The 10,800-nt window shown below is 34.4% G+C and overlaps 1 protein-coding gene across 1 annotated transcript; it reads left to right on the top strand.

The window, feature by feature from the left end:
- The first annotated feature begins 6,038 nt into the window (after positions 1–6,038).
- On the top strand, positions 6,039–10,394 carry LOC146742742 (alpha-N-acetylgalactosamine-specific lectin-like). Its single transcript, XM_085500686.1, has 4 exons — positions 6,039–6,048; positions 7,375–7,516; positions 8,521–8,597; positions 10,342–10,394. The coding sequence occupies exons 1-4, from the start codon at positions 6,039–6,041 to the stop codon at positions 10,392–10,394; spliced, it is 282 nt and encodes a 93-aa protein (XP_085356812.1).
- Positions 10,395–10,800: the final 406 nt, after the last annotated feature.

The following is a 10,800-nucleotide window of genomic DNA, read 5'->3' as shown; positions in this document are numbered from 1 at the left end:
ACGTGCTTTATCTGTAGTGAGTCTAGCTCCCATGATACAACTGTAGAGGATGCATCATTGTTTGTGGGTTTATTTAACATACATACCCAGACACAGACAGATTCAATTCCTACTTCCTTGTCGCTTTGTGAAACTCATTATCAAACATGGAAAAGAAGAAATCTAATACACTGTTGCATGCCAGATTGTAATAAGATAATAATTGGACGAATAAGAAATCCACCAAATTTAGAAATTCTTCAAGCTTTTTTAAGTGAACATGGTGACTTTCCTGGTCTTTATCTTGACAAAGCTTCTCCTCTATGTCAACCATGTTATATGAAGTTATTTCATACCAGTGACAGAATAACTAAGCAAAAAGGGGGTATTTTATCTGTAACTAGTGAGTTAGTGACAATTGTGGAAGGCTTGGCAGAAAAGCTTGCCAACTATTCTACCTCTGGAGACTTGGAGGAATATGCCATTTGTAAGACTTCTTGCTTTGTTGGTCAAAAGATTCTGGCAAGTCAACCATTGTTAATGACAGAGGTAAAAAATAAGTATGTCAGTATAGTGACAACTTTGTACAGTCAGAGAGACTCCAATACACATCCATCCAAATCTCTATTTTCATTAAAAACAGAAATGACAAAAATTTTTTCTCATCATATACAGTTGTCAACAATACATGAAAAAGGAAATGTAAATTCTAGGTACAGTACCTTGCTACTTAGGTTTGGTGTAAATGTCAGAGATATCTTACACCGGCAATACTACCACTCAAAGGCAACAATTGAAAAATTGCAAGAAAGTTGTGAGTTTTTATCGAAGCAGATTTCAAAGCAAACTTCTACTGCATTACCAGATTCCAATGCCTTCCTGAGTACTGCAGCTGAGAATTTGTGTACTAGGCTGCATGAACAGGCAGCAGAGTTTACTGAAAAGTATAAGGGCTGCACTTCCCTTACTGACATCAATATATTTGATATTGGGAAAAAAATTGATCCAGTTCTATGGAATTTTGTATTTTTGATTACTCAAAATAAAACTGAGAGATCAGAAATGTTTAAAAATAGTTTCAAGTGGACTGAGCATTACATCGGCTTTTATAAAGAAACATCAATAAATAAGCATAAAAGATATTTAAGGATTTTTTTAATGTATGCCACTTGCTATATATGTCAAATAATGAATGTTCATATCCTATTCACCTGTTACTTAGTGATTGTGTAGATACCTATTCAGGCTCTACAAAATTGATGTCATTGTTAAATTCGTTTGGTATTATTTCATCTAAAGATACAGCAAGGGTACATATGAACAAGGTGATTTTAGATATGTTGACAGAACAGTTTGAGAGCAGTTTCACACCTGATGCATTTGCTATAGCCTCATTAGACAATATTGACATAGGCCAACCTTATGCAACTGTCACACCATCTTTTAAAAACAGGGGAATCCATGCCACTTCTTACCAGGCAGTGGAACCTAAACCAACTTTGCTAAAAAATTCTGTTGATGATTTCATACGAGGGAGTACAAGAAATGTTAGTTATGATGAACTAAAATTAATTAAAGTGAAGTCGGATTCTCTTAATCTGTTTAGATGTATTGCTGTGTGTTGTAATAAAATGTTACGGCAATGTGTACGAAATGATGATGGGCAACCTGTAGATCAGTCACTGACTGACTTGGAGTCTAATTTGGCAAATATGATCAAACAACGTCTTGGCACAGAATTGGCCTTGGATCAGAATGTAAACTATTTTGAAAAACATATTTCTAGTGATGACCAATTGTTTCTTCTTTCTTTGGAGTGTCATGACTTCATGACAAGAGCCAACAAACTCCAAAGTTCTTCCATAAAAGGTGACTATCTTGAACTGCTGTGTTTGTCGTACCTTTTAAAATGTCCAGTAAAAATATTTGGAAGTGATAAACAAATTATATGGTCTGTGGGGACAAAGTTCGTAAATGTAGAACCATTTTATGTTAAAAGATTACTCAATGGTGAATATATGTTGTTATTATCAGAGCTCAGATATAATGATACCCATGATTTAATAGATCAAACCAACAACGATATTTTGCAACCATGGTTTACTATTAATGCTAGACTTCTTGATCCAATTTTATTGGGCAAAACAATGATAGAAGTCTATGGGACTCAATTATTTCATGTTGCTAAAACAAGTCAGGATGACGATGGCCCTCCTGCACCTAAAAAAAAGAAATCTATTTCTGTTCAAGCACTAAAAACAAAGTTAGATGAATCACAACACTTTTTACCACAAATTGCTTCATATTCATTTCCTGATAAAAAACAATTATCCATTGATGATTTTAAATTTTTAAAATGTGAACAGGAAGCCATTGACAAAGTAAAAAATGATTCATTTTTCTATTGTTCTATGAAGCACGTTAATCATTGTGAAAATGCTGGTCTTTTGTTACCAGGTATAAAGGAATTTATGGCCAACACAGAAACAATGAATACTGAGAAATCAAATGTGATTTATTTAGGAGTGTTGAATGAGCCTTGTGAGTCTATTGACACTGTCAAACATGTCGTGGAAAAATTGCATTCTATTTTCAAGGTTGGAATAAGATTAAAATATCTTGTAGTGGTTGGGGATGGCAAAACCTACGACATATTACAAAAACTAAAATATGAATATGCAAATGAACTATCTTGGTTAATATGTTTCCCTGGGGATTGGCACCTGCTAAAAAACACCCAACCTGTGTTATTTAAAGTTTATATGGAGGCTGGGCTTAGAGACATTGCTAAGACAACTTTCAAAGAAGATGGACTTCTCACTAACTTAATACAATGTAAAAATTTTAAAAGGTGTCATAATTTTCTTTTACAAGTGTGGGAAGCATTTTACAGGCATCAGCTGGCTGACTTTTTTAAACACAAACAAAACCAAGATACAGATGGTAGTTTTGATAGTAAATGTTTGTTTGAGAATATTATTTCTACTGCTAAGCAATTTACTGAAGAAAATGATGTTAATGAACTTGTAGCAACTATGACTGAATTCCAGAATAAGCTTGCAGAAGTTAAAGATGATTTCTTTAATTTCATTAGTAAGAGAAGTGAACAGGATGATACTTACAAATTTTGGAATAGATTTGTACATAGAGATTGCATTGCATACATTTCCTTGTATTTGGCATTTAGAAGTAGCAATTGGAACTTGCGCCTGGCTGCACTGAAAAAATTAGGTCCTCTCTTTCATGCATTTGATAGAACAACTTATCTGAGATTAGTACCTACACATTTAGCTGATCTATTAAATACCCCTAATAGTGTATTAAATCATTTAAAAGGAGGTGGTTTTAGTGCAACACTTACAGGGCTAACATGGAGGGAACTTGCATTGGACGAGGCTCACGAGTCCATGATCAATCTTAGTGTCAAGACCAGTGTTAACAAGCCTAATCCAGAAGTACTTGATAACTTGTCTGTATATCTTCCCTACAGGGCAAAATGTATGGATAATATACATGCTCAAATGTCGCCCCCCAGTGCGAAAGTAAATTGTTTGGGTTGCAAAAGTTATCGCACACCAAAAAAACATTTGCATAACGAGGAAATGCTTTGTGTTGCATACTTTGATAAAATTACAGAAAGTTATGTATTCGATTCAGTAAGTGGAAATAGAGGACTGAAAAAACTATTTACAAATGAGTTAGCTTTAGGTTCTGTCAGTGAAGACTTAATGAATTTCTATGGCATAGGTGAATCTGCAATGCAGGATTATATCTCTGCAAGAATTGTACATACTCCTAGCGTAAATGCTCCTGTACGAAAAAAGAAATTAAAAACATTTACAGCCATCAAATTAGCCAAGAAAAAAGTCCGCACCAATGAACAAGACAAAAAAACTGCTGACAAATGCTTAAAACGTCAGATGCTTTACTCTATAAAATCTGGCAAGGCTATTGATTGTTTCAAGCAATTTATAGCCCTACCAAGAGCCATATGTATGGCTGATGGCAGTATGTATCATCAAGGAACTAAGTCTAATTCAACCAGATTTTTAAAACTGAGATATGAGAAAGAATCTGTGATTATTAACAACATTCCTCATCACTGGAAGCCTAATTTGGTTATCCTTGAGGGCATGTTTTTTATTCAAAGTGCCCCCATACGCAGTCACCACAAAACGATTAAAGATTATTTTATGTACATTTTACGTCGTTGGATATATCCTTATTTCAGACATGGGTGCAATGATATTCATCTTATTTTTGATGACCCACATTCACTAGATCCAACTCAACCAAGCCCTAAGGACATTGAGCGCTATCGTAGGGATGTGTCTCATAAAAAGTCAGCAAAAAAGACAGTACACATGTACGAAAACTTAGGTCTTGATTCCCCTATCCCTAAGGAAAATTGGATGAATTTTCTTTCTGAAAGGCAGAACAAAAGAAAACTTATAACCTTGTTGTGTACAGAATTGCCTAGTTTAGTTCAACCTTTCTTGGGTGATTCACAAAAATTCTTGGTGTCTGGTGGATTTGAAGGTGATAGTAAAGGGAAAGCATTTGAAATAGCTTCTTCTGGTCCCTGCTATGAAAATTCAGTATATGCAGGAAATCATGAGGAAACGGATACCAGAATATGGCTCCATTCCATCAAAACAAATCATGCAAATATACTTATTTATTCACCAGATACTGATGTGTATCATATTGGGTTACCATACCTTGATAATGAACTTCTGTGCTATGATGGTGAAAATGCAGATTTGAAACAAAAGGATATTTATATTCAACTAAGTGCACGAACAGGAGATTTATCTTTTTTGCACCTTAATGCATTACATAATTCCATATTGCGTGACCCTGATTTGGTTCAAATTGAGGAATGGAAGCGAGTGAAATGTATCCAGTCTTTATTTATTGCCAGTGGATGTGATTACATCTCATTCTTCTCTGGTATGGGTAAAGCTGGTTTCCTAAGCGCTTTCTACCAACATGCTAGCTTTATTTGTAGTCCACAAATCGGTGGATCTTTGGCCGATTGCTATGATAATGAGGGTTTGCAGTCTTTCTATCGATTAGTCGGAACAATTTATTATAAAAAACACAATGCTGAGTTTGCAACAGAATATAATGGGCCCGATGATCTTTACAAAACAATAAAGGCTGATAACCCAGCTGCAAATGCCATGGATGTACATATTAAATGGATAGAAAAAATCAGATGTACAATTCATGTCAGAACTAGGTTTGAGGAAGAAAACATGCCAAATGCTACTGCACTGCAGTATCATTGGCTCAGAGCATGTTTTGTATCTAAAATATGGAATCAGTCCCACAAAGGGACAATCACATTACCAGATTACAACTCACATGGTTTTTCTGTCGATGGCAATATTTTAAACATTGTGTGGGATTCTGAACAAAATATGCTTAAAGTCCGACAGACAGTTGAAAAATATACTAAAGGCTGTAAATGCAAAGGAGGATGCACAAATAGACAATGTGGATGTGTTAAACGAGATTCTACATGTGGTGCTGGTTGTTACTGCAAAAACTGTCAAAATTGTCAAAGTGAATCCATTAGTGAAAGCGGGTCCACACTGAATGATTTTTTATTGGAAGAGGGAGGGCAGGTGGCAATAGATAGTGACGATGAGGTGGAAACGCATATAGAGGTAGAAGAAGAGTATGATTTACCAGAGGAAGATGTTGTGGAATGGAAAGAGGATAGTGATAGTGAAAGTGGTATTGATGATGAAGAAGGCTATACACCTAACCCAAGTGATATTGACGATGAATAGAACTTTTGTTTGTGATTGCTGGTGAAATACCACTGTTACATTTTTACTTTGACCTATATGAGGGGGAAACGTCATTATTTTTAAGTCAAGTCTGATTAAAAGCATTTATATTATAACCCAATACATATTTTCACTTTACTTTGATGTGCATATAGTGAAATTCAAAACTGCCGAAAAAGCATGCTAAATGTCAGATTGTCATACAATTTGGATGGGCAATACAAGATTGTTTGCTTGATCATCACAGAAATTTTTAGGATGGCTCAAAGTGTGTAAGACCCCCTAAGTACTCTATAACAGTGGCATGTCCATTGACTTCCGCATTCCTCAAGTCTACTGGCTGTACACGATACTCTGTTTTGTTTATAAAAAAAGTATTCTACTCCATGTCATCAGACTAGATTCATAATTAGTCATTTTATTATTCAGAAAATATGAAATTGCAGTTTGATACGATGAATTTTCACATAAAAACTTGGTTTTAAAATCCTCTTCTTTTCCTTATGACAGAAGTTATCAGTGGTCGTTGAGGGCGCTGTTTGTATCTGAAAAAGAGGCTCCAAAACACCATGATTGTTGTTTACATTTGACCCTCTGTTTAGACTGAATGGGGGCCGCTTTAAGGCCGAAAATGCATTGAAATCGCACATTTTCACCATTCCGGACCCGTATCTCAGTTATGCATGGATGGATTTTGTTCAAATTTGGTACATACATTAAACATAATAGGACCTTGATGCACGTCTTTTTTTTTTCGGATCAAGTTCGAAATGGCCGACTGGCGGCCATTTTCTTAAAGAATTCAGTTCTGGATCCGTATCCAAGACATATCTGGATTGATCAAGTTCAAACTTCACACACACATGGTACATCATGTCACAAATAGATATGTGCATTTGTTTCATGATCTGCTTAACAATAGCGGAATGATGGCCATTTTAAGGCCGAAAATGCATCAAAATCACATATTTTCACAATTCCAGAACCGGATCTCAGTCATGCATGGATGGATTTTGTTCAGATTTAGCACAATGTGTTGTACATATGCAGGTGCATTTCGGCCATGATCTGCTTTGAATGTATATGTCACTCAAATATGAACGGAACGGGGACGTGTCATTGACAATGACTTGTTACATTGATAACAGGTTAGATTGATCAGCTCGTTATAATGGTGACATTTGATGGTTTATATATTGGTTGATGGCCACCTTCTTGCATTGCAGCATGTTACATTCGTTGGTGGTTGGCTGGTTGCATCGGTTGCCAAAACGTTGCATTGATTGACAGCAGGTTAGATTGGTCAGCTTTTTGCATTAGTTGATGGCTCTGGCGAGTTACATTGGTTGATAGAAGATTACATTGGTCAATAGGTTATTTGGGTTGATTGCTGATTACATTGCTTGATAGGTTATAGTGGTTCTTTGCTGGCTAATTACATTGGTTCATAGCACTTTGCATTAATTTATGTTATTGTAACCAATATCTACACCAAACGTTTAGTTTTCATGAAGTGAGATTTGCAGTCGGTGTTATTTCCATCTTTGATACTGAGGTTAATATTGAGTTGTTTTTTATTTTGTTGTTAATAAAGGTGTAAATTACTGGATTGATGCAAATGACATTAACGAGGAAGGTATATTCTACAATACAAATGGTGATAAAATAGGATTCTCGTCATGGATGTCTGGTCAACCTGGTAACTACCAAGGGAATGAGGACTGTGCTGCTATATGGTAAGTAATTACAAGTGTACAAGGAACATAGCTATGTAATCCCAATCTTTAACATCATTCTTATCAAGTTAATTAGCAGGATGTACAAAGAACTATACTAGTAAGTAGTCATTTGTCCTATAACACAAATTTGCTGAATTTCAATCTCAACTGTTTCTTAGGTATGTATCCTGATTTCATTCAAACTTTCTTAGTTTCTGATGCTCATTGTTTTTTTTTTTACTGATTAGGTTCATATTAGCTGACTGGTGCTGGTATTCTTGTGTCCTTGCTCATTTCTCAGACTGTTTTGTTGACAGGAACTGTTGTTTACAATCACCTGTTTTGCACTAAATCTGCTTTACGATAATTGAAGCTACACGTGTAGTTGTGATTAGAATGTTGTAAAAAATAAAACCACCACATGACTGCTTCATGTCAGTGCTAGTGAATACTTGCACTAATTTGTTTATTTAAATAGACAAATATGGATTTAATTGCCAATAAATTCTAACAGGAGTTAATATTTTTCGGATCTATCAGAAATGCTGCCACTGAGTGACTATTATAACCAGGCACCTTTTAATGATTTTCTTTCAAACATCAGTTTGTTCTTTTCTCTGGGTTCTAAATGGAACATTGTTCTTAGATTTGATTGGGTGTATACAGTTATGATATTATTCCAAATATAAATTTACATAAACGTAAAACTTAAGAACTTATCGATGTCTGTTTATTAAGTCAGAATTATATTAAAAAAAAGTTAGTGAAAATGGTGGTAATAAACCTTGCTCATTATGATAGTGCTGTCAAGTATCTTAATTGTCATGTCGATCAAAACATTCTAAACTCTCTTCATGTGAGATCTCATTGGAAGCTGGGAATCCCCTATTATAACAATGGGTGTATTGTGCAGATCACACATGCACAAGATCAATACAATATGTACAGAAAAGATAATTCTTTATCACTATTTTTTTTATCATCTATAAGTGGTTGTCATGAATATCTTCTTTTTTTTTCAGGTCAGTCACAAGTGAAAATGAATACAAATACAATGATTGCAATTGCGATAGGTCATTTGGTTTTGTCTGTGAATATGGTAAGTTGTGTGAATATATTTGTCAGCATAGACTTCATAGCATCCAGTGGCTAAGCATTACATAAGGTACATGCTGGGCTTTATATTAGGACTTACAAGAATTTTCATTTTGCAATAATCTCGTAATTCGCACTACTTCAAATGAAATCTGTATCATATACATCACATACACCAATTGTATATCCTTATCTTAATAATACCTATTTTTACCTTGACCATATCACTGTAGATGAAAGATGAAAATCTGTTCATATTAATTATCTAAATTTCATAATAATTCATAAAATTTAAGCTTTTCCATCGATTTCTCAAGTACTATTCATCTTATTTCAATGAATCTTGGTATGTAATTGCTCTAAGACAATGCGATGACCTAATTAGTTTTGGGTTTAAATAATTATCTAATTTGCATAATTATTTAATTTTTACTACGAATTTAAGAATTTAATCATAACATTCTACCGAAACTCTATACAAAGGTGTTACAGTGCTCAGACCTAGTTAATTTTAGATTGCAACCATGCATATCAATCACCTAATTTGCATAATATTTAACAAACTTTCCAACTATACTACATGTATATGTATTTCACAAACCAATTATTGCGTTTCAATCAGACTTGGTAAATATAAGACCCTGGGGACAATGCTGAAGACCTGATTAGTTTGGTATTGAAATTCTAGCATACTAATTACATAATTTGCATAATCTACATATTCATCACATTACATTGGAATTTGGTACACAGATGCTCAGTTGTGCAAAATTTGAATTAGGCTTGAACTGCATACATACATAACTGTACATACATAAAGAGACCATACTGTTTTGACTGCTATTGTGACTACTTCAATTTAACTTTACACCAACTTGTGACAACAGAACCTACATTGTGACGACCCTCACTATTTTCATAATTTATATTAATATTTAATCAAATTTAAGTCAAGTTTGTGTAGCTTAGGTTTAGTAAAGGGGAAGGTATGGTTCAATTTATATTAATAATGAACAACAGGAACTTTGTCATGACATGGCTAGTTTAATTTATATTCCTAATGAGGAAGGTTGTAATAGTTGGGCCATGTTTTGGATTTTCAGATTTTATTCTAGTGTTTAAAAAGTTCTTTTTCATTATGGGCATCATCTGAAAGTAAGAACGAGTTTGATGAAGATGCTAAGAACCTTGATTCCACTACCGATAGTGCCAAGCTGAATTACAAAAGTAGTATTGTGCAGAATTGGGCAAGTCTATGGATCGAAGAGGTAGGTGCCATTTACACTAAATTAAATTCTGTTTGAATGCCCTGAAAAGCTCATCAATACTTAGAAAATTATCAATGGAAGTTGATATACTTCTGATCATCAGGAATATATAGTTTCAGGCAGATGATTTACTTAAGTTTAATCCATGTTGCCATAAAAACGTTCTGAAAATATGAAAAACAAATTTACACTCAAACACATGAAAACCAGATCTCTTTAACCCCATTATTTTCATTGCAACATTTTGTGAGTTTTTATGAATTGTTGAATTTAATTTAACAGAAGCTACTGATTTTATCAACATTTTTGAATAAAAATGTGTTTTTTTTAAAAAAAACGTAACAGTTGACTATGGTGCAAGTACTTTTACTCACTGGTATAGGTTTTGTGTTTTTCATACCTATTTTTACAATGAATATCCATATATTGAGCACTAATGCTATATTTGTCTCAAAGCTACCATAATTGTATATTCTTCAGGTAAAGTTTGCATATTACAATGCAGGTGTGGAAGTGTTATCAATGAGATTTGATGGTCTATTCAGTGATAAGATGGGTTGGTTTGAGAAAGGCAGACTGATAGAGTCGCCCTATACAGATATACAAGCCAGTCAAATCAACTATTTCGGAATTGCCGGGTAAGTCCAATTAAATGGAATCAGGGAAGATAGTCTTTTTGATAGGTATACTTTGCTTGATAGTCTTTTACTGACTTCCTAAAACAACAATCTGTTCCACAAAGCCATTATAGACACATTTATGAGAAGGTGGAGGAGGTGCACCCACTTTCTCACCACCCTTCCCCCTTCCCTTTCCGCCTACCTCTACACCACCACACAATCCCAATCTGGAACTAAGCAAAATAACTTTGCATCTGGTTTGTTTCTTTTTTCTGCAGCCACTATGCATTAGGTGGTGTGGAACGAAGATTCTTTTTAA

The sequence above is a fragment of the Saccoglossus kowalevskii genome, chromosome 6 (genome assembly GCF_978046115.1).
Source record: "Saccoglossus kowalevskii chromosome 6, keSacKowa6.1, whole genome shotgun sequence".
In the NCBI taxonomy this organism is placed as follows: domain Eukaryota; kingdom Metazoa; phylum Hemichordata; class Enteropneusta; family Harrimaniidae; genus Saccoglossus; species Saccoglossus kowalevskii.
This window is presented reverse-complemented; position numbering and strand designations above follow the sequence as displayed.